The 25,018-nt window shown below is 41.0% G+C and overlaps 2 protein-coding genes across 2 annotated transcripts; both read left to right on the forward strand.

The window, feature by feature from the left end:
* Positions 1 to 10,691: 10,691 nt before the first annotated feature.
* Positions 10,692 to 14,451, forward strand: LOC127306351 (nucleotide-sugar uncharacterized transporter 2). The gene is made up of 7 exons (XM_051336962.2): positions 10,692 to 11,138; positions 12,083 to 12,234; positions 12,320 to 12,528; positions 12,629 to 12,722; positions 12,983 to 13,149; positions 13,235 to 13,405; positions 13,944 to 14,451. The coding sequence occupies exons 1-7, from the start codon at positions 11,003 to 11,005 to the stop codon at positions 14,215 to 14,217; spliced, it is 1,203 nt and encodes a 400-aa protein (XP_051192922.1). The 5' UTR covers positions 10,692 to 11,002; the 3' UTR covers positions 14,218 to 14,451.
* A 5,059-nt stretch (positions 14,452 to 19,510) lies between these two features.
* LOC127306350 (26S rRNA (cytosine-C(5))-methyltransferase NOP2B) lies at positions 19,511 to 24,981 on the forward strand. Its single transcript, XM_051336961.2, has 17 exons — positions 19,511 to 19,933; positions 20,132 to 20,295; positions 20,397 to 20,460; positions 20,796 to 20,929; positions 21,116 to 21,199; positions 21,331 to 21,405; positions 21,507 to 21,578; positions 21,676 to 21,749; positions 21,985 to 22,037; positions 22,164 to 22,273; positions 22,634 to 22,702; positions 22,796 to 22,870; positions 23,310 to 23,402; positions 23,474 to 23,553; positions 23,628 to 23,727; positions 23,999 to 24,657; positions 24,749 to 24,981. Exons 1-17 carry the CDS (start codon positions 19,576 to 19,578, stop codon positions 24,786 to 24,788), a joined length of 2,304 nt encoding a protein of 767 aa, XP_051192921.1. The 5' UTR covers positions 19,511 to 19,575; the 3' UTR covers positions 24,789 to 24,981.
* Positions 24,982 to 25,018: the final 37 nt, after the last annotated feature.

Raw genomic sequence — 25,018 nt, forward strand, 5'->3', positions numbered from 1 at the left:
CATAAAGATTTATAATAACTTATCCATCGTACATGAAATAATGTCATAATTTGAACAACTCATTGTTTTCATTTGACCAGAGCAAAATAACAATTATTAAGTTATTTATTATAAATCTAAAGGGCTAGGTAGAATGCCAACGAAAAACATAATAACACTTTATTATGTTCCAGACGTGCATTATTACCATATTCCTTATCAGTCACTTTGGCCATTCTATTCTTGTATTGCGTTGTATTGTATGACATCTCATACCAACCAATCTGGTACAAGTACCCAAGAACTTCAATGTGTGACCAATCAAAGAATACATTCATAGCATGTATATCATCTATATACACCTGAGCTAGACTTTCTAGTCTTTTCTTTCTTTCTGTCAAAAATCTTTTGTAGTTTCTCTTTAGCTTTCCTCATTCTCAGTAAACACTTCACCTTCAATAACTTCTAGGTCCATTGGTCAAATGCTAATAACCTTGAGGTTCTTACTTTGAAGTTGATCATCACATGACAAGTGTTCCAGATTTCACTATTAGTAACCTTTTAATGTGATGAACAATTTTACTCATAATTTTTATCCATAAAATCATGACGACTTTCCGAGACCATGTTTGTACATGCTAGGCTCGTAAAGTTTAACCTTAGTACTTTTATGTGCAAATCTGGCTTGCACCCGTTGTATGCACACGTAGAATCTATAACACCCGATCATCACGTGATGCTTCGAAACGACGAGTCTTAGCAACGGTGCATACTAAGGACGATCACTTCATGGATATGCGAATATCGTTAGTGCCCAACTAGTTGGAGGATTGGGACGCCTGGCGTCTTTAACCTTCGTACATTCTCATAAAACCTATGAGTTTATGTACTCTCACTAGATTATATTCTATCATCTTACAATAAGGTCTTAGATATCACATATATCTCATAGCTTTCTTATTTCTGGGAAAAAAAAATTCAGCTCCTTACTTTTCAAACGGATTTAAACTTCAAGTTTCACGGAAACAAGATGATTTAAGGTACTAATTGAAACCATTGCTCTTTGAATCAATGTGAGGTTTACTAAAAGTTTGCAATAGGACTTAATCATTTCTTGATTCTTTAACAATACGGTACCAGTCCGTAAAGTTTTTTATCTGACTTAACAATATTTCTATCTCAATTACAAGACTAGCGCATGGTAGATAACGGATGCCAATTCTACAAATTTAATTCAAAATACTATTCAGACTATGTTCATGATAATTAGTTCATGTTTTAATCTAATTACTAATGAACTCCCACTTAATACAACATCCCTCATAGTTGTTTAGTGGCACACGATCCATATCCACTACACCAAAATCGATCATCACGTGAGATGATGTAGCTTCAATGGTGAACATCAACATGTTGATCATATCATCCATATGAATCGTGTTCAACCTTTCGGTTTCCTGTGTTCCGAGGCCATGTCTGTACATGCTAGGCTCGTCAAGCAAACCTAAGTATTCCCGCGTGTGCAACATGGCTTACACCCGTTGTATGTGAACGTAGAATCTATCACATCCGATCATCACGAGATGCTTCAAAACGACGAACTGTAGCAACGGTGCATACGAGGGGAGAACACTTTATTATCTTGATATTAATGTGAGGGATCATCTTATAATGCTACCGTCGCGATCTAAGCAAGATAAGATGCATAAAGGATTAACATCACATGCAATTCATAATGTGATATGATATGGCCCTTTTATCTCGCGCCTTTGATCTTTATCTCCAAAGCACGGGCATGATCTCCATCATCGTCGGCGGTGCGTCAAGGTCCATGGCGCCGTCTTCATGGTTGTTCACCACATGTAGCAACTATTACAACTACTTTGAAATAATAGTACTACATGAAATATAAAGACAACCATAAGGCTCCTGCCGGTTATCACAATACAATAGTGATCATCTCATACATATTCATTATCACATCATGGCCATATGACATCACCGAACCCTGCAAAAACAAGTTAGACGCATCTAATTTGGTTTGCATATTTTACGTGGTTTAGGGTTTTCGAATAAGATCAAATCTACCTACGAACATGAACCACAACGCTGATACTAGTGTTGTCAATTGAAATAGTAAATTGAATCATAACTATGGTGAGAGAGACAGACACCCGCAAAGTCACTTATGCAATACAAGTTGCATGTCGAGCGTTGAGCAAGTCTCATGAACGCGGTCATGTAAAGTTAGCCCGGGCCGCTGATGTCTACGCCCCCTCCTTTTCCTGTAGACAGTGTTGGGCCTCCAAGAGCAGAGGTTTGTAGAACAGCAGCAAGTTTTCCCTTAAGTGGATCACCCAAGGTTTATCGAACTCAGGGAGGAAGAGGTCAAAGATATCCCTCTCATGCAACCCTGCAACCACAAAGCAAGAAGTCTCTTGTGTCCCCAACACACCTAATAGGTGCACTAGTTCGGCGAAGAGATAGTGAAATACAGGTGGTATGAATATATATGAGCAGTGGCAACGGCACCAGAAAAGTGCTTTGCCCAGGACAGTAAACAAGCAGTAGTAACGCAGCGATGTAACGCAAAGAAAACAGTAAACAAGCAGCGATAGCAGTATTTAGGAACAAGGCCTAGGGATTAGACTTTCGCTAGTGGACACTCTCAACATTGATCACATAACAGAATAGATAAATGCATACTCTACACTCTTGTTGGATGATGAACACCATTGCGTAGGATTACATGAACCCTCAATGCTGGAGTTAACAAGCTCCACAATTCAATGTTCATATTTAAATAACCTTAGAGTGCATGAAAGATCAATTCGACTAAACCAAGTACTAACATAGTATGCACACTGTCACCTTCACACTATGTAGGAGGAATAGATCACATCAATACCATCATAGCAATAGTTAACTTCATAATCTACAAGAGATCATAATCATAGCCTACGCCAAGTACTAACACGGATGCACACACTGTCACCATTACACCGTGCAGGAGGAATAAAACTACTTTAATAACATCACTAGAGTAGCACATAGATAAATTGTGATACAAAACTCATATGAATCTCAATCATGTAAAGCAACTCATGAGATTATTGTATTGAGGTACATGGGAGAGAGATGAACCACATAGCTACAGCGGAGCCCTCAGCCTCGGGGGTGGATTACTCCCTCCTCATCATGGAGGCAGCGATGGCGGTGAAGATGGCGGTGGAGACGGCGGTGGAGATGGCTCCGGGGGCAATTCCCCGTCCCGGCAGGGTGCCGGAACAAGCGACTCTGTCCCCGAATTGGACTTTCGCGATGGCGGCGGCTCTGGATGGTTTTCTCTGTTTCCGTCGAACTGGTCGATGTTTTTAGGTCAGGGACGAATATATAGGCGGAGAGGCGGCGCAAGGAGGCGGCTGGGGCCCCCACACCATAGGCTGGCGCGGCCAGGGGGCCACCCGCGCCGCCTTATGGTGTGGGCCCCCTGCTTCCCGCCTCCGACTCTCCTTCGGTGTTCCGGAAGCTTCCGGGAATTCTAAGACTTTCGGTGTTGATTTCGTCCGATTCCGAAAATATTTCCTTACTAGGATTTCTGAAACCAAAAACAGAAAAACAGACAAGCGGCCTTTCGGCATCTCGTCAATAGGTTAGTTCCGGAAAACGCATAAATATGACATAAAATGTGAACAAAACATGTCGGTATTGTCATAAAACAAGCATGGAACATCAGAAATTATAGATACGTTGGAGACGTATCAGCCGCTTCATCCCACCATACCGCAAGATGCAAAGTACATATAACAAGAGACAACAAAAGCATCAACGCCCACAAAACCATTGTGTTCTACTCGTGCAACCAATCTATGCATAGACACAGCTCTGATACCATTGATCGGATTCGTAGCATAGAAAACAAAAAAATTCCTACCGCAAGAACGAATAACAAGCCAAGATCTAATCTAGTAGATGGTAGCATTGAGATGAAGATCATTAGACTAACCCTCGAAGATTCCAAAGCCTACAGGATCTCATTGTTGATGTAGTCGATCACTTGCCGCTTGCAAAAGCGCGTAGAAGATCTTGACGGTGCCACAATCGGGCAGCACCTCCGTACTCGGTCACACGTTCGGTGTTGATGAAGAAGACGTCCTTCTCCCCGTTCCAGCGGGCAGCAGATGTAGTAGATCCTCCTCGAAATCCCACCAGTACGACGGCGTGGTGACGGTGGTGGTGGAGATCTCCGGCAGGGCTTCGCCTAAGCACCGCGGGAGAAGATGGAGGAGGGGAGATGCTAGGGTTTGGGAGAGGGGGCTGCTTGGGCGCCGGCCTGGGGGCCCTTTGGTGGTGCGGACAACTTGGTGTAGGCTGCCCCTCCCTCTTCTCCTCAGTATATAGGTGGATCCCTAAGGTTTGCCCAAAGGTTAATAAGACCCCAATTCAAAACCTTCCATATGGACGAAACCTAGGGGGACATGGTGGTGGAGTCCTCCCTTTCCCTCCTTCTTGGCCGGCCAAGGTGGTGGAGTCCACCATGGACTCCACCCTCCCACTTGGTTGGCTGGTTAGGGTTGGTGGAGTCCAAGCGGGACTCCACCTTCCATGGTGATTTCTTCCGGAAAGTTCTAGAACATTCTAGCGCCTTCCATAAATGCACCGGATCATTCCCAAACTTGGAAAGTGACTTCCTATATATGAATCTTATTCTCCGGACCATTCCAGACCTCCTCGTGATGTCCTGGATCCCATCCGAGACTCCGAACAAACATTCGAACTCCATTCCATATTCCATATCTACTTAAAACGACATCAAACCTTAAGTGTGTCACCCTACGGTTCGTGAACTATGCAGACATGATCGAGACTCCTCTCCAACCAATAACCAATAGCGGGATCTGGAGATCCCTAATGTCTCCCACACATTCAACGATAACTTAGTGATCGATTGAACCACTTACATACGATACTGATTCCTTTTGTCACGCGATACTTTACTTGTCCGAGGTTCGATCATCGATATCTCCATACCTTGTTCAACCTCGTTACCGATAAGTACTCTTTACTCGTACCGTGGTATGTCATCTCTTGTGACCTAGTCATATGATTTCAAGATAATCAGACGACATTCCACCGAGAGGGCCCAGAGAATATCTGTCTGTCATCGGGATGGACAAATCCCACTCTTGATCCATATGCCTCAACCCACACTTTTCAAATACTTAATCCCATCTTTATAACCACCCATTTACGCAATGGCATTTGATGTAATCAAAGCATCCTTCCGGTGTAAGTGATTTATATGATCTCATGGTCGAAAGACTAGGTAACTGTGTATCGAAAGCTTATAGCAAATTGAACTTAATGACTTGATCTTATGCTACGCTTATTTGGGTGTGTGTCCATTATATCATTCATTCAATGACATAACCTTGTTATTAATAACATCCAATGTTCATGATCACGAAACCATGATCATCTATTAATCAACAAGCTAGTTAAATGAGAGGCTTACTAGGGACTCTGGTTGTTTACACAACACACATGTATCAATGTTTCCGGTTAATACAATTATAGCATGGAGTGTAAACATTTATCATGAACACTAAGATATAATAATAACTATTTTATTATTGCCTCTCGGGCATATCTCCAACACTTTGATGGTAATGTAAAAACATCATCATCTTTATTTCAGGCTATATGTTGTCTTCTTATAAAGATTCATTAGATACACCCTACGGGTGATATATAGCACTACCTGAAATTCAACTATTACTCATAATACTAAGAATCTCAATGGTCTTGAAATGAACCACGAGAAATCAATGTAAAGTGGAGGTAAAATGACAATAAGAAACATATTGGATCTATTAAAGGGATAAGATAACTCTGAAGTTTATCAAATATGTTATTGTGTGAATCATTGTACATATGAAGTCCCAATTCCCAAGCCTTTTTAATTGGTTGGGTTATTCCAGAAGTTGATCATCTACGAGTTAACATGGTAATTTTTTGAAGCTCACTTCAAGAAAACTGTTCTATAATCTTGTTACGGATTTTACTTATATTCTTCATCATGAAGAAAACATAAGCCTATTCCGGTTGGAGATACACTCCTTTGCAATAATAGTTTTCTTGTGGAATGAAATTCCCAAGACATTTTGGAGACCTTGCTTAGTCGCATACCTATACCAATAAGCCCATATTTATCTACCATATGTGGTATGTTGTTCATTAATATCATGTTTCTCATACATGATATTTCAACATATGAACTAAATTCATACCAAACTTTGTTGCATATAAACTAGTTTTTTGGATCTTCATGAATTGAAGATTTGTCATAATCGCCTTGGTCATCCATTATAGGCATAATGTGGAAAAACAAATTAGTAAAAAATTTGTTGGTCACAACTTAAAAGTTGCAAAATTCTCAAATCATTATATTTTATGAGCACCTATTGTGTCATGAGATTTTTTTATAAGTCTCTCACACTCTGCTAAATTTCTTGAACTTATTCAAGATGATACATGTAAACTATTCCACAAATATCTGGGTCATATAATTATTTCGTGGTATTCATAGACACTCTAATGGATGGTCTTATGTGGGTCTCTAATCTCCACAAACCCATGATTTTTCTAAATTAATTGCTCAAATTATCAAATTAAGAGCAAAATATCATAATATATTGGTTAAACCAATACAACTATCATTTTCACAAGCATTTGTGATTTTACTAAGTACATCTTGTACATACTCAAAATGGTGTATCTAAATTCTTTATCAAAAGAATCTAACTAACTAAATGACCACTTTGACAGCTTTTTAACACATGCCAACATCTTGTTGGACACATACGGTATTATACACCGTAGATCTAATCCAGATAACAACAACTATTTATCGTACTGCTTCCCCTTGCAGTAAGTACATGATCAAACAAATATTTCACATCTGCGATAATTCGGTTATATACCGATATCACCACCCCAACGTACATCATGGGCCCTCACATAAATTTGGAATCTATGTGAGAAATAAGTAAGGTATAATTATTTATCGGTTAAATACCTTAAGACCCTAACATGGGAGTTATTGATAGCCCGTACGCTGATTGCATTTGCAATAAGGATATTTTTTCGGCATTAGGGGTAGATCAGAACCACAAAGAATACCGATAAATAGATTATAAATGTCATAGACTTTCAGTCTTCATATTCACGTACTTAAAAGTCTGAACGATAAGTTCAATCACAAATTTGCAACACATTGCAAATCTGCCACATACATTTACTCGTGATAAACATGTCATAAAATCATATTATGCATGCAAACAATGTGCCAAAAGAGTGTAGATACCTAATATGACCACTTGCCTCCCCAAATGAGAGAAAAAGGGGGAGAAACTAGGCCACACAAGATATAAATTCTCACATGCTTCCGCGGAAACAGAGAAAATTATATCCTCAACAAGTAAATGTAATTCAACCTCAAGTTGGATAACTCATACCGGATGCTCATCATCCAAACCCAACACAAATGCGCGCATAATTTTAGGTGTTGGAACATCGAAATACTTTGACTCCATTGGTATGGGAAAAATGAGGAGTTAAAATATTTTAATCACATTCCATAAATCTTATCGATTCAACAGAATCATACAATAAAGACTACATTTTGTCAACAAATATATTTATTCTGAAAATTGCTAAAACCTCTAGGGCCCTAAACCAAAGTCCATGGTAAAGTGCCTGATGCACTCATTTGTTGGTTCAACAAGAGAGGTATTTACCATCGTAATACCTACTCCTCATAAGCACCTTCCCTCTGGAAGACAAATGACCCTATTGGTTAACAACAACAAAAAATGAGGTGATGAAAAAGCGAGGCTTGTAGCACAAGGGTTCACGCAGAGACCCGACATCAATTATTAATGATATAACATACCATATTGGTATAAGTGGAATTAAGTTTCGATTTTACTATTATTGGCAGTTATAAATAAATTATCCATGTAGTTGATGGATGTAGTGATTACATAATCATATGTGTCACTCAATTTGGATATCTATCTTAAAGTCCTTAAGCCTTATAAATCCAAATTCAAAATAAATCGCAACATATGTGTAATAATACAAAAGTCACTCTATGACTTAAAATAGTCAAACACAAATTGTGTGGTACAATTGACTATAAGAGCTCCTTCTTATAAAGGATTACTCGTACAATAATGATTGCTTATATGTAGTCATAAACAAAATCCCTAATTGGATTCTACATGACCTTTGTATATATCGATGCTTTTATAATCAAAGTCTATAATATACATCAAAGGTCCTTGCAATCTTATTAAGACGGAGATTTTGATTGAACCAAGTATTAACCAAGTTTATAACTTGAGTATATTTCTTCGGAATACATATCTATCAGTCTTTACACGCCCATAAAATTTTGGAGAAATTACATATGGATAAATAAAATCAAAGATACATATGGTCACAATATCCCTAACAGGGATACAAATTCATTCATACATTTGATGAAGTGATATTGGACCTCTTGTTCCATATCTCAATACAAACTACATCACGAATACGAATGTTTTGTTGTCAACTTCTTTAAAGTGCAAACCCCAACTAAAAGGTTTGTGTAAGTAATATCATCCGATATATTTAAGGCACAAATGATCTTGATTAATTCTCTTAGGAATATCAAGATTTGACCATCATGTAATCTACGTTGGCTATAATTACCCGATCCTGAAAATGCTATATCATAGACCGAATTCAATGAAAGAACCTTCTAAAATAGGAATATAAAATAGACTCTAACGACTCCATATAATGATTGAGCACATTCAAGATCATGTGGTTAAGATTCAATAGAATCACCCACCATTATCTATCAGATAATACCACTTGTATTGCTCAAATGCATAAGGGTTAAATTAATATTTTTCAAACTAGGGAGATAAACATTTTGCAAACATATCATGTGAAAATCTAATAGATTTATTCATAGTGTTTTACAGATTCCCATACTCATGAATTTAAGTTCATGGATTGGTGTGAGACAACTTTTAGATTTGCAAAGTTCAGGGGGAGTAAAATCCCAAATTATAACCCGGTGATGATCATTAGATCATATATAGTGTACTCTTTTTTCCCTTAATGAGTTTTCCTAATGGTTTCTCATAAAAGGTTTTTAATGAGACAAAATAAATACAAGTGTCTAGATATGCCACATTGCTTTCTCCTTGTTTCTTTCCCATTGAGTTTTAAAGGAGTTTTCGGTGGCACATCATATTGCACTCTTTGCAATATTTATATGTCGTACCTCCTATTTTCCCCACTGACTTTTTAAAGGAAGTATATAAGGCATATTTATTGATCTCTAAACTCACTAATGAGATTTTTCCTTATCAAGGTTTTGCTCATATGAGTTCTCAAGAGACAATAATCTTTATATGTTATATTATTTTCTCCTTATTTTTCCAACAGGGTTTAAAGGAATTTTAACAACATGTCACACACGACTCTCCTCGTATTTTTTCCAATGGATTTTGGGGGGAGAGATTCTAAAGATGATAGATTCAAAGAACAACATTGTTTACAAGGGCATCCTTATGGATACGCAAGAAGACTTCAAGACTATACCAGAAGATCTTGAAGATTATACAACAGATTTTCAAGAAACGGCGTTGTCCAAGGGGGGGGGGGGGGTGTTAGAAATAGATTAGCTTAGGTCTTAAGCTAACTAGGCAGTTACTTTTTGTCCAACAGCCACGTCCCTCCGAAGGGACACAACCTTGTAAACCGTCTTTGTTGGCGCCTGTTCGCTGGGTATATATACCCCTTAATCATCAATGAAATTAACAGTTCATCTCTCAATACTTTTACTCTAAACAAAGAGTAAGCCGGGATGCAATGGCTGAGGTGGATTCATCCATACTCATACCTTCGTTGGTGTCATCCCTATCCATCGTATACATCACACAATTTCTGGGTCTTTGGCGCTCGCTACATCGAGTATGACTTGTACAAGATTGACCACAACTACCTTCAACCATGGGTACATGACGGCCAGCTATCTCGGCATCGACATCAGGAGCAATGTCTACTGATATATGTCAGCAACAACTCCACTTAACAGACTTCAGCGTCATTACTTGTGGCCAAGACATAGGACGCTTCATCCATCACCAAATTAACACTCGCTAGTCGCTTCTCGCCAGATGAAGAAGGGCAGTACGTACGCGCAAACATATAGTACTGCGGTCAATACTGGTACAATTACTGGAATTTCCTTACGGGTAAATTTTTCGGGATGAGGTGCAAACATATAGTACCGCCGGTGCAAATCTTCGCCCTTCCATAATTTTTGATCCCGTAATGAAGAAATTTATGTAGGTGTAGTATTATTGTAGCGCGGTTACCTCAACATCGTGTACGCACCAGAAAGGACTGGGAGTGTTTTTATGCACACAAAAAGGTAACTTCTGGTACAAACTTTAGGCCATCTTAACAGAGCAACTCAATAAAATTTCCAGGGATTTTACTTTGGAAAACAGTTCCACTCTGAACCTAATCACCACAAGTCCACAACTACTCCTCCCTTCATCGAACCGGAGAGCAGCAGCAGGAGGAACCAACCACCTCGCATGCGTAGCGTGCGTACGAGTACCCACGACGACACGGCCACTAACTCGCTCCGTCCTCCCCCTCGCGCGCTGCGCCACCTTCAATTCGTCGCCACTCACCAGCCAGGCAGCCACCGGCCACCACCACCATTTGCGATTTCCGCATTGGCGTAGGCCGCATTGATGCCCTCCCTTCGTCCCATCTCCCACGGGCCACGGCCACCCCCCTAAAACGAGCACCGGACCCAAAATAGGCCGGCACAACAAGCACCGCCCACCGGCCACTCCTCCATGCTGCCGCTAACTCTCGTCGTCTCCTTTCTTTACCCGGGCAAAGGAGGCAGGGAGTAAGCGAGTGAGCGAGCGTAGCGAGCGAGATGATGAAGCTGCGGTGGTGGCGGGTGGACGCGTCGGAGGTGGCCGCCGTCACGGCCATGGGCGTCTGGGAGGCCGTCCTCGCCGGCGGCGGCAGGCGCTTCATCAAGCGCAAGGACAGCGACGCCGGCGAGACCGGTTCGTGCCGTCGCCCCTCTTCCTTCCCTTCTCCAATTCAATTCCCCAGTCGTCTTCACGGTTGCTGGTGATGTGCCATTTTGCGTGCTCTGCTCGTGATGCTGATGATTCTGTTTGTTTGACCACGAAAGGCCGGTTTGGCTCGGTTCGGCAGAAACTATGCAAGAAACCAAAAGCTCCCCCCATATCGCATTTGCGGTTACTACTGCTAGTTTTTGTTGCGATCTTTCTGGCACATTTTGTGCTCCCTTTCGTGGTTTGTTGGCTACCATTTCCTTGAGATACGGCAGAGCTGTTGCTCGCTCGGCATGCGTGCTCCGTTTGGATCCTCTACTGGTGCGGCGGGGTTCCGGGGCGTCATCGTCAAAGTGTGACCTTCATTCTCTCTCGTTTCAGATCCCTTCTTCTTCGTGTAGCTCTGAAAAAACTTCAGTTTCTGCATGTTAGCTTGGGCGAATCCTCTGTTTCAGCAGATTAGGAAGTGTAGCTTCGTAGGGCATCTTCATTTTGTTCGCCGTCCGAACCCAAATTCTTCCGCTTCTCGATTTCACCCTCCCGGCCGGACCAGAGTCCTGCCGTCGCTCTTGGCGGCGTGATGATGAGCGATTTCCGGCGACGGTGGACAGATACTGGCAGCGCACACTTTGCTTGATCTCGTGAGCGTACACATTGACACAGCGAACGAAACTGTGATCTCACGAAGATGGCTTGTGTCGTGTCCGCCATGGCGCCCCACTGTTTGCCCGTGCTCTTTCTACAGTCCATCTGACACACAGTTCACTGCAGAAGTCCTGAGTTCATGTGCAATCCTATCGAGTTTCTTTGAATCTTCATGAGAAGAAACCTGAGTTTTTTTGTCACATGCATAGACGAGCTTTGGAGTTTTTTTCAGTTTTCGGTTCACCCACTGAGGCACTGACTGACTGTGCCCTTCCATCCTACAGGTCGGGCGCTGGAGGAGCTGCGAAGCTCCCTGTACAACGAGATGCACAGTTCGGAAGGGGCCAAGCGCCAGCAGCAGCGTTTCTGCGGACCATCGGTCGCGCTCACATTCAATTTCGCTGTCGCTGTCGGGATCATCGTGGCAAACAAAATGGTACACTTCTCACATCTACCTTCATTCAGTCAGTCCACAAGGTAGCAAGATCTCTCTTTTTTCACAATGATCTATTGTGTTGTAGGTGATGGGGAGTGTTGGATTCAAGTTCCCGATTGCGCTGTCACTGATTCACTACGCAGTTGCGTTTGTTCTGATGGCGATCCTCAAGGCGCTGTCACTGCTACCGGTTGCCCCTCCTTCGAAATCCACACCTTTCTCCTCTCTGTTTGCTCTGGGTGCTGTGATGTCTCTCTCCACGGGGCTTGCTAATGTGAGCTTGAAACATAATAGGTAATCCTGATTCTGTTTACATTTTGTGTTTTTTTAGAATCCTTTATGTTTATGTTCAGTGGTGTTTGCTTCATGTATTCTCAGTATCTTTGCTATTCAGTGTAGGTTTCTACCAAATGGCTAAGATTGCTGTGACTCCCACAATTGTTGCGGCAGAGTTTATGCTTTTCCAGAAGAAGGTTTCCTTTCAGAAGGTAGGTTCTCTCTGATTTACTATTGTGCTTCGAATGCTGCATTTGTACTTTGAACGAAATTGTTGTCACATTTCTTCAGGCACAAAATCCAATAAATTGTCCTAGCATACATACATGCTTTGTTCTCCTTCTACCAGACTACCATTCATGCTCACTCAAGCCATCAGTGTGCATGTGTTTGTTTGCTTTTGGGAATGGAAACCGGTTACATATGCTGTCAAATTTATTCAGTTTGGGAAATCTTGCTTTAACATTTACAGGTTATCACACTAGCAACTGTGTCATTTGGAGTGGCTGTGGCCACTGTTACAGATCTAGAGTTCAACTTCTTTGGTGCCTGTGTAGCATTGGCCTGGATTGTCCCTAGCGCAGTAAACAAAATCCTGTGGTCAAATTTGCAACAGACTGGAAACTGGACTGCTCTTGCGTAAGTCCCAAGTCCTGCTTTTCGATCCACAAAAGGTGCATCGTTTCATTGTTTTCCGGCTAATTAAGGCAGATTATTTTACTAGGCTAATGTGGAAGACAACCCCTGTTACCATATTTTTCTTGCTGGCATTGATGCCTCTGCTGGATCCACCGGGCTTGCTGTTGTTCGATTGGAATTTCAGAAATAGCTGTGCTATTATCATTTCTGCTCTGTTTGGTTTCCTTCTTCAGTGGTCTGGCGCCTTGGCACTCGGGTGAGACAATTTTCGCTTCACAAGAACATTATTCCTTGTATCATTTTCGTAAGACAAACTGCAACTAGTACTGTTATCTGTAAAACAATGTAACTGCTGATACATTATATGCGTAGTTGCATGCAATTTGCATTTACACTAAATTTCTTTTCTCAAACACTGCATAGAAAGTGCACATCGCTGTGTATCAGAAGGTGGCAAAAAGATTGCATAGGATTACAACTGAAGTAACCAGGCCACTACGTTTGATATCCTGTTTAAGATTGGCTGATGGAAAACAATATCTGCACCCTTTTAATTTCTTCATTCACACTTCAGAGATGCAAGAAGCAACACTTGATAGTTGACCTTGAAGCTCTTTTCACCACTACTACTACAAGCTACTCCTGTGAATTTTGTTTGCAAGATATATTTCTTTACCAGAAGCAAAACTATCAACTGAGTCTGGTCACCTAATAAATATGTAAACATTGTGAGGATATACAAGAGGAACTTACTTTAACTCCGTTAACTAATTCGTTCGTGCCATGCGATGCAGCGCGACCTCGGCCCTGTCACACGTCGTGCTTGGCCAATTCAAGACCATCGTCATAATGCTCTCCGGCTACCTCATCTTCAGCTCAGATCCCGGGATCACCAGCATCTGCGGCGCCGTGGTGGCCCTCGGCGGCATGTCCTTCTACACCTACCTGGGCTTGAAGGAGTCCGTGGCTCCCACCGGCAAGAAGCCGCCATCGAGATCGAACTCGTTTCTCGGCAAGCCTGGAGTTGTTGGAGACGGGGGTAGCTCGGACTACGAGGACTCCGTGTGAGATGAGAAGGTGGCCATGCATCCCGATTCGCTTCATGATGGTCGACAGAGATGGATCGGAGCCGGTGCCCGGTGGATGCTTGTGTAACTGAGTGGTAGGTTGTGTTGTTGTGAGCTAGTTTCGCTTTGGGTAATTTTGGTCGGTAATGCAAACTCGTGAATCCGTTGTACATAGAAAACTTTTAGAGTTCACATTTCTTCTGACTCTGTTAGTGTTAGACAATTTCATGATTAAGGCGGAATATTCATTCAGTGGGAGGCGACGTTCCCGTCGACAGCGAGGCGCCAGTGGTGACTTCGTCAATTTCAAGATCCCGTCGGCTCAGTCTTTCGGAGGTGCTCATAGGGGTATGGTGTACGTGTGTGCGTTCATGAGGGTGAGTGTATGCGCGTGTATGTGAGCGTCTGCGTTGTACTGTGTTTCTCAAAAAAAAAAATTCCAGAAATTTAAACATGACTAAGACAACTACTATCACGTGCAACTCAAACATACTAGATGCACATCATGGTAAACACTAACATGTAGTAGCAAAACATGTGAGAGCCAGCACGCGTGTGTTGTTCTCTTTCTCTCCCAATGAATTACTAAGTGGAGTAGGAAGACTCCAATCTATAAAGTGTTCTAACTTTTCCTCCACTAGCAATGTGAGACTAAAGATTACATATTAACCTTCCATGGGCTTTTAGGATTTATTAGGGAAATCTGAAACCTCGCAGGGGCCAACTCATATATTCTTTTAACTTTTAGTTTACCAAAGATGATGCTGAAAGACGCGGACTGGGCGCCTAGAGACAACTAGAAAATAATCATTTTTTCTCCATAGAAGAGATTTATTGTTTTATAAAAAAGCATAAGAACAAACTTAGCTGAAAGAGCATGAGCCCTCATGTGTGGTTTTGGTAATTAATGAAATCTTTATGGACTAATATTACATTGAGTTATTCATGAAGAGTTTGTCCATAGGCAATGCCTGAAGATGTGTTGGTTTCAAGGTTGATGCCATGAAGAGAATGATATGGATTGGGTATTTTGCATCAAGATCGTTGATTTTAATAGATATATCTGATACGATCAAGAAGAAGATCAAAGTGGTGGTCAATATGTTCAAGGTGTGACCGAATACTGGTAATGTGATAGTTGAGCATATTGGAAGAAATGATTCAAGGTTGATCACGTCGAAGCTAAAGTTCAAGATGAGCATCTCGAAAAGAACCATATGTTGAAGCTTGGTCCCTATTGTATGACCATGGACAGAGGTGGTTTTACCGTCCGGACACCTTGGTCACGCGCCTGGGCTCAACACCGGCGTGTAACTGCATTCTGATAAGATGTTGTAGAGTTTTGCATCGTTGGAATAACAAAAAATCTTGAACCTCGATGTAAACAACAACAAATTCTGCAGATGGGTCGAATAGACCATTTCATCCATGCATGGGCCTACTCCTTAGTTGGAGTAGCGGGGGCACAAGACCATTTTCCTCTTGCTTGGGCCATAGCAAGCATATATGTTGTATTGGAGAGACAAAAGACGAGGGTCCCATAATCTATCTTAGTTCTAGCATTGTTAGTCGATTTGGTTGTTCGCGTGGTCGAAAAAGCGATGGCATCTCCAATCAGACGCGGGACAACAACCTAAATGAGGAAGAACAAACAATGGGGATGGAGAGACGGTGCCCATACGCGTCAGCTAGCTGATCGCCCAACAACAATGAATTTCTCACTTGCACGGCACAAGGCCATGACCTTGATGCAGCAAGCAACAGTTGAGTGGCGACGATAGTGCCAGTGTAAGTGTGAGTTTTTCTCTTTAATTTACCGACAACTAGATTGTGGCGTTGCGTGGATAGTGTTTAGTGAGACATGTGTTACTGTATTTCATGTTTTTTTTACATCTAGGACTAGGATAAACATTATTGTTTATAATTGCATGAGTTTTATCAAAGTGGGTGGTACTAGTGGATCATCATAGATAAAAATGAAGTATTGTAGTCGGCGGCATGCCCAGGCTTCGATAAACTCGTCGGTTCGATACTGACCATGGACGGAGATATGCCTAAAGATAGGCTCTCCCACGGTTGAGTATTGGGAGCACTTCGCAAGCCTTCACTTAAGCAGGTGCAAAGAAGAAAGATGTTCCATCTTGAGGAGGTCAATATCGTCATAATCTAGATCAAGTCGAATGCCTAAGACAAAACTTTGTCCTTATATGTTTTCTCTTACATCGGTTTCATGTTGTTAGTTGTGAGACCGGGTAGTAGGACAATAGCCATATTACCAAGAGGGGTTCTTAAGTGAGTAACTTGATCGTATCCTTCGGAGAAAGCTCAAACCTTCACATCATTGGCATCATATTTCATTGTAATTGTTTGTGTTTTATGCATGTGAGGATTGATATCTTGTGGTTATTTTCATGGAAATCTCTAGTTCATATATAACAGATTTCATATGTAAAACTTATTGTGTTTTTTGATGTTGGAGTTGTTACCGGTTCTTCATTTAGGGAGATTTCACACCTACATATATTGGTATTGTATTCTTTGTTGGTTCTTGATATTTCCACTTTTTGTTGGTTACTACTTTTCATTATCTTCCCAACAAAACTGATTTCATCTTAACTGGAGTTTTCATGCTTAAGATATTGCGCTTTTGGTTTTGCAGGTTTCACAAGTTCATCTTTTATAGAGAGGTCAAACATTTAATGTTGTGGTTTTATCGTCCCTCGTTGGTGTTGGGTGTTTCTTTGTATGATGATATATAGCTTGTTGTTATCTTTAAAACAATCCCAAGCTTAAGAAAGTTGGAGTTCGTATGAGAAAGTTGTGGCGTTTACAATACATATTGTCTGTTAGGCCCATTGTTATGAGCTTAATCCGGGCCACCGGACTTGTCCGGCCCAATTCCCTGAGCTTATTTCTCTTGGGTTCTTGGAACTCTAGGTGGCTTTCTGGCTTTGTGGTGGTACTTAGCAGCAGCCAATTAAGTTTTTCGAGATTTCCCCAATATATAGGTTTGGTGATCATCCTCAAGGGCCCCATAGTGGATCGAGGTCTTCCCTTTTGGTGTCAAGTCTCGAGGAGAATACATCGAACCATTATGGCATCAGGGAGCATCGTGCTCCCACATCACTTCAATGGAGAGTAGCACCATCAAGGGTGTGAACTTGGCGACACATCATCGTTTTTTCATGCCTCGGTCATTTCTCTACTCAAACTCTAATACACTTTTACTTTGTGATGCCTTTGTGCCTGGAGCTGTATATCTTGCTCTCATATAATTACTTGTATTGCTTAGGTTAAGTTGTTCGTACACGTTGTTGAGCCTTTAAAACAGGTGACATCCACGCTCCAGGTGACATCATCGTTTTTTAAATTCTATATCGTAAAAGTTTTAGATCGCCTAACTACCCTCTCCAGGTGACATCATCGTTTTTTAAATTCTATATCGTAAAAGTTTTAGATCGCCTAACTACCCTCTCCAGGTGACATCCACGTTCTTTCACCGGCTCCTGGTTCTAATGGATTTTCAATTTTGTTCTATAATAATTGTTGGCGATTCAGTAAGTTCTAAGTTAAAGCTATTCCAGATGATTTTTACAAGGAAGCTTAGGGCATCAAAAAAATGAATTATGGGGTTATGAGTATGATTTCCAAGATCAGTGTTGTGAGTATCAAACAATTAATATGTATTAATGTAATTATTAGGATTGTGCCCTAGATTTTGGCTGTCAGTTTGTCGTTGTTTGCCGATGATATTATTCATGAGACATGGACTGACCTTTGTAGGGGAACATATATATATTTTATCGGTTTTGACAAAATTTGAATGCCATTAGGCATCAGAAGCACAATCAACATGCTCATCAGGTGACATAATATGACTTTCTGAATAGAATGACCTCATTAATCCGAAAGAAAACAAGACTATGATGGCTATTAATGATGAGAGATAAAATATTTTAATCTATGGGCCCACTTACAAACCCCTTCATGCATGGTTACATCGATGGATCATTCAGACTTACTTAATTCTTCGTTCAATTTTCTATGATTAACAATTTAAAAAAAATTAAACATAATTCTTATAAGTATATTTAGGTCATGTTTAACATGTTTATATTATATTATTGTACAACATCTAAGTGAGATTGGTCATGGTTCACACACTTTATTTGGAAAATCCGCGCACTCTCTATTTTGCTCCAAATAACTTGGATCGAATGAAGTTCTTATAAATTCTAATTACCACACTACATTTCGTGGAAATATAGCTTACAATACTACTTGAGAAGTCAAAAAATATGAAAGTCGTGATATTCCTCTTAACAATTGTGCACTAAAGTTTTGATGCAGTTTTCATCTATACATCTAATATTCATTGGTGCTAATAAATGCCGCTAAACCATGTACAATATGCACTTTATGATGGTATTATGATCATTGCTCACATAACATCATGGCATAAATATAATGTCACTCCTCTTTCTCATCCACGGTAATGATATCTAACAGTTCGATGGCTTATAAAATAGAAAATATCTCCATATAGATGTTTCTTTACCGAATGAGCAACAAAGCATAGCCTCGTGAGATGTTTCTAGACTAGATTAGCAAGTAGTTGGGTGTGACTCACAAGAGCCCTTAGAAATTGAATTTGGTACTTTCTCTCTCGTTCTCATGCTTTTCATTTGAGTGTAGATTGTTTCGAAAATGTCTTTATTGAATAAATATAGTCGAAAAGCTTGTGACCCTACTGAATGGGCAGCTAGCTAACTCGCGAGCCGCATTGTTGCACTCTTTGGAAAGTAAAATCAACGTCTGGTGCTCTCAAATAACTTTACTTGAGTGCATCTTTTATCTAGGTAGATGTGCCCAGAAGACCTACTTGTCTTTTATCTGCAAATCTTTTGTTTTTATCGTAAAACCTAGATCATAATCAAACCTCCCCACTCTTGAAAAAAAAAATCAAACTTCCTCGTATCCCTCATGCCATGGCCATGGCCAAATTTCAGTATTTCCTTTTTTTTTTTAGCAGACAGTATTTCCTTTTTGTGGTTGGGTAAGAAAGACGTCATAAGGATTTTTTTCTGTATCGGGCTGATCATCCTGAGTTGGGCCGCGAGGCCCGTCTCGGCTGGGTCGTGTAACCGAGCGAAGCCCAAGCTGCTTTCGGGGGGCACGCGGAAAATATCTATCTGCCGCACTTCTGCATGGCGGCCTGGCCCATCCCAACCCTAGCCAGGTCACGCAACGCTCAGGCCCAGTGTTAAAACGGGCGGCTCGTCTCTCGCTTCTAGGGTTTTAGGGTTCTATTCTCCGCCCTCTCCCCATTCACCAGCCACCCACGCATCGACGGTCACCCATGGCAAGAAAGGTCGCGCAGCGCAGGCCGGCGGCGCCCCCCGCGCCGCCCGCCGCGAAGAAGGTCACCAAGGTTCCCTCGAGGGCGGCCAAGAGGGCGGCGCCTAAGAAGCAGCAGCTTCTCGAGTCCTCCGACGACTCCGAGGAGGAGCCGCAGCAGCTCCACGAAGAGGAGGAGGATTCAGACGCCGAGGTCGCCTCTAGCTCCGACGCCGAGGAGCTCTCGGGCTCGGATGCCGGCAGCAGCGGCGACGAGGAGGAGGAAGAGGATGACGAGGAGGAGGAGGAGGACGACGATGAAGAGGACAACGACGACCCCCTCGCTGGCGACTTCCTCGCCGGCAGTGACGACGGCAGTGGTAACGCTCTGATTGGTTGACGCTTAGAAACGTACTAGTATTGAATTAGCTTACTTCGGTAGCTTCAATTTTTCTCTCTGTCAAACCGGTCTCTTGTAAAATCCATGTCAGCTGGTAACAATGCACGGTTTTTTGTACTTGCAATGTTTGAATTTCTATCTTGGGAATTGCTATTGATGAACTATGTCGCTTTCTTAGACGAGGGAGACGACTCTGGAGATGACTCGGATGTGTCTGATGACCCGGAGGCGAGGTCAGCAGCTCTTGATCGACAGAATCAACAGACTGAAGTAGACGCAGAGGAGGAACTTGCACTCAACATCAGATCAGAATCCGACGAATTCCGGTTGCCCACTAAGGAGGTTGCTTTCCCTCTTCCGTTCTCATCTCATTGCTTCTCAGGCTTTGTTTGCGTATTGCAATTTGTAGGCTGCATGGACTTACCGTGGTGTAAACTCTGCAGGAGCTCGAAGAAGAGGCGCTTGGACCACCTAACCTGCCTAGTCTTAAAAGGAGGATCTCAGAAAGTGCGTTATTCTAGTATCTTTTCATTTATTTGTTTATCTTCACAACTTTCTTAAAAGACACACTGCAGAGAAAACTGGAATGCTTGTAGGACAAAACATGTTGTTGCTTGTAATGAGATGCATGCATTTCTTATAGCTCGTGTAAACTCTACTTGCGAAGTCAGCATTTAATAAAAAGGAGTGCATACTATACTGCTTGTCTCTTAGCATGTTGTGACAATATCAGTATAACAATCAGTATACGGTTCATCGATTATCTGTATTTTTATGCACTTCAATTTGTAGACCTTTCTGATTTTTTTCTTCTCTTGTGGTCTGTTGGTTTTCCTGTCTAGTTGTCCGTGTACTATCAAACTTCAGCAGGCTGAGGCAAGAAGAGGTCCCAAGAAAAGATTATGTTGACCAGTTCAAAGCTGACGTGATGTCATACTATGGCTACAATGAGTTCCTCATCGAAGCATTTGTTGAGGTGACCTTACTATCTCAAGCAGCGCTTGTTTGGTATCTTTACTGCATTATTTCTTTCACTTGGGTTGTGGTGATCCAGCTGTCTTAGATTAGTAGTTGCAAATTGTCTGTGGCATGCCTGTTCAGAAACTTGTCACACTTTTTTTTTCCTGCTGTTGTTAACATTATTTGTGCTATGATTGTGCAGATGTTCCCAGCTGTTGAGGTTGTTGAGCTACTCGAATCGTTTGAGAAAAGACCGCCCGAGTGCTTGCGTACAAATACGCTGAAGGTAATGCTATATTGAGTAAATTTCTAGATGTATATATATGCCAACAAAGATTTTTTAGTTACACATCTCGGACTGTAGATTCATCTCTGCTTCATTAACTCTTTCTCTTATCTTGTTTGTGGGGTTTGCAGACCCGCAGGAGGGATCTTGCTGCTGCTCTTATTCCAAGAGGGTTTAATCTGGATCCGATTGGAAAATGGTCAAAGGTTTGCTTTATTTCAATATATTTTCTATACATGTAAATAGTAGAGTGTGTACTTTGTAAAAAGCAGTACGGAATACTAAAACAACTGTATGAACAATTCAGGTAGGATTAGTTGTGTATGACTCCACTATTTCATCTGGTGCCACTGTTGAATATATGGCTGGACATTACATGGTACCTTTCTTATTCCCCCCTATCATTTTTGATAAGATTATTTGTTTGCTCTCCTTCTACTGGCACTAAAATAAAATTTTGAAATACCCGATGACAGAAACAAGGTGCAAGTTCCTTTTTACCAGTGATGGCTCTTGCTCCTCAGGAGAAGGAGCGAATTGTCGATATGGCGTAAGATGTTTCCCTTTTGTTCTCATAATCTTTTGCTATAATTTATTTTGTTCAAGTATAATAGATACGGAGTATTATTTTTTGCATGTATGTATGCTTTCTCATGCTATCCTAATGCATCACATGTTTACTTCTAAATTTATGTTCATTTCAATTGAGTTTTCCATGTGGACCTTCTGGTGGAAGTTGTAACCATACTTCCAAAGATGGAAACTGATTATTTTCTTGGTTCCAGAGCTGCCCCAGGTGGCAAAACCACATACATTGGAGCTCTGATGAAAAATACTGGTTAGTTCATTATGCCTGTTTTGACTACCATCTGGTCCTTCCTTCAGAGTAATTTGTTACTTAATGGTGTTCAGTAGCCCGTTAAATGAAGTGCAATTCACCCCGTTTTCTTCATCTGCTGTACAGGAATAATATATGCAAATGAGCTCAATGAGAAAAGGTTGCACGGACTGTTGGGCAACATACATCGCCTGGGTGTTACAAATACCATAGTTTGTAATTATGATGGCAAAGAGGTGAGTAGACAGTGCAACTACTACATGGTTCATTGGTTCTTAAGGCCCTCTGTAAGGTATTTCGTAAGCCAAAGCGCCAAAACCTAGTCAACTAGCTGTATGCAGTAAGTACCATAAATTATTGATCCTTGTATCAGGAGTAGTACAACCAAGTAACATAATGTTTTGTCAAAATCTACTAACTGAAATTAAGAATTTTTTTACACCCGCAGCTAGTATAGGCACTCTATAGCTAATAAGATTTGGTTCATTTCAATCATGTAAAAAGTGAATTTGGAATCCTACCAATTTCTTGTTGCTTTCAGTGCCTCGTGTTCTCATTGATATCAATGTTTTATGACAACATCCAATTTCTTTCAGCTCCCCAAAGTACTCGGAATAAACTCAGTTGACAGAGTGCTGTTGGATGCGCCCTGCACAGGCACTGGTGTTAGTACAATCTATTCCATATAATCTTCTGAATCAAGCATACTCTTTATTTGCTATTTCACTCTGATAGATGATATCTTTCCATTTCTGCAGACCGTCTGGAAGGATGCACAAATAAAGACATCTAAGGACATTGATGATATCAGGAACTGTGCTTTCGTGCAAAAGGTGCATTTTGTATACAAAGCACTTCCTATGTTTTATATAAAGGATGCAAAACCTGCTTATACGTGTTCCTGCGTTAACTCCACCTGCAATCCATTTCCCCCTTAAAATTACCGTCAGTTCTTTACCCAGTATTTTTTTCCAAGCAAAACCTGCTCACCTCCACTTGACTTGCCTTTAAAGCTTGGTTTTGAAGCGATTAGTATCGTTATGTCTCTTATAAAAGGAAATGATATATATGAACCCCTGAAATATTCAGTTTGCTCAACATTATTTCCTAAGCTATGTCTGATTATAATCTAGCCCTTCAACTTTATGGTTTTCGGTAACATAAATTGGATTCTTAGTGTAATATGGTTAAAATTATCCATCCAGTATGATACCTGATTACCTTTCATCTTAACACACCAACTCCGGGCAACTGATAAACTTTGTTTTGCAGCAATTGCTGCTAGCTGCAATTGATTTGGTTGACGCCAACTCCAAAACTGGTGGTTACATTGTTTACTCAACTTGTTCGATGATGATTCCAGAGGTATGCAGATTTTTCTTTTTGCTGGATGATAATTCAACTTCAGTAACTGAACCCACTCCCTGTTTTTGTAGAACGAGGCAGTCATCGACTATGCCCTTAAAAAGAGAGATGTGAAGCTTGTTCCTTGTGGATTAGATTTTGGACGTCCAGGGTACGTTAATTTTACTCCTCCCTCCATATGAATCTGTTACTTCATTTTCTTATCTTTTCCTGTTCATTGTACAGATTCATTCGGTTCCGGGAGCATCGCTTCCATACTTCGTTAGACAAAACAAGGAGGTTTTATCCTCATGTCAACAACATGGATGGTTTTTTTGTTGCTAAGGTACATTTTGTGATATTTGATTACTTTTTAGGACAAGTTATAATAATTCTGTGAACCATAAGCCTAAGTTAGCTTCTTGATTGGTCTTATCTTTCATGACATCGTATGATCGTTAATCCAGGAACTTAACATTTGTAGGCATATAGTTTGATCAGGACATTTGCTTGTTGTACTGGTTAGGATGGATTGAATTATCATTTACAGTTGATTATATGAAAATACAATTCTAAATTAAAGCACAATCTCTGATATGCTATTTCATTTCTTACAGCTGAAAAAGATGAGCAATACAATTCCAGCGTCTTCTGAGTCGTCTAAAGATCCTGAAGAAGCAGCTGAGGGTGTTGATGCTAACAGTGATGATGAAGATGAGAAGGATGTCCCTGATGAACAACCCCCTCAGTTGAAAAAGAGAAATCGCAAAGATGGAAAGAAGAAAAATGAGCAAGCAAGCATCCCTGAAGAGGCCGAGGACCAGAAACAAGCACCTGAAAAACTAGCAAAACAGCTGAAGAATCATAAGGGTCTGAAGAAGAGTAGTGGACCTAAAAGTGTTGAAATGAATGGAGATAAGGAAGAGACACACACTGAACAAACAGAGCATGCCAAGAGCTATAAGGGTTCGAAGAAAAATAATGGTCCTAGAAATGCTGAAATGAATGGAGATAAGAAAGAAGCAAGCAGGGAACAATCAGAGAGGGTCAAGATCCATAAGAATGTGAAGAAAAGTAGTGGACCTAAAAGTGCTGGAGTAAGTGGAGATAAGACAGAGACACCCGATGAACAAACTGAGCAGATCAGTCACAAGAAGAAACGGTCAGATAAAATTAAGAAATCTGGTTCCAAGAGCACCTCGGAGATCAAAGAGAAGAAGCCGGTTTCTGACAACAAGCGGAAAAGGAAATGGCAATTCAAGCTGAGGCGGGACTGGTAAGATGCTTATCTTTGGCCTACTATCTATTTTTGATTTTTGCTGTGTGTCTATTTTTGGCCTACTCACGCCCGGGTATTATCCTGACAGGGAGGCAAAACAGAAGTCTGAGAAGAGGGCAAAGGTATGAATGTTGGGGGCTCAAGGAGGCACCATTAAGTGAAATTTGATGTGCTATATGAGGATGTAAAAGGAACAACAGTACACTCAATTTTGATCTATGGTACAAGTTTGTGGCGAAGGAAAACTTTGTTGTACGTGGGAAGTGATTGTGTAATTTGACCATTATCATAATATTGAATCCGTCTTGGTTTACTGTATTATTAGTCATTGTAGTTCTTCGCGGTACTGTTTGGAATG

This window comes from Lolium perenne, chromosome 6 (genome assembly GCF_019359855.2).
Source record: "Lolium perenne isolate Kyuss_39 chromosome 6, Kyuss_2.0, whole genome shotgun sequence".
Lineage (NCBI taxonomy): Eukaryota > Viridiplantae > Streptophyta > Magnoliopsida > Poales > Poaceae > Lolium > Lolium perenne.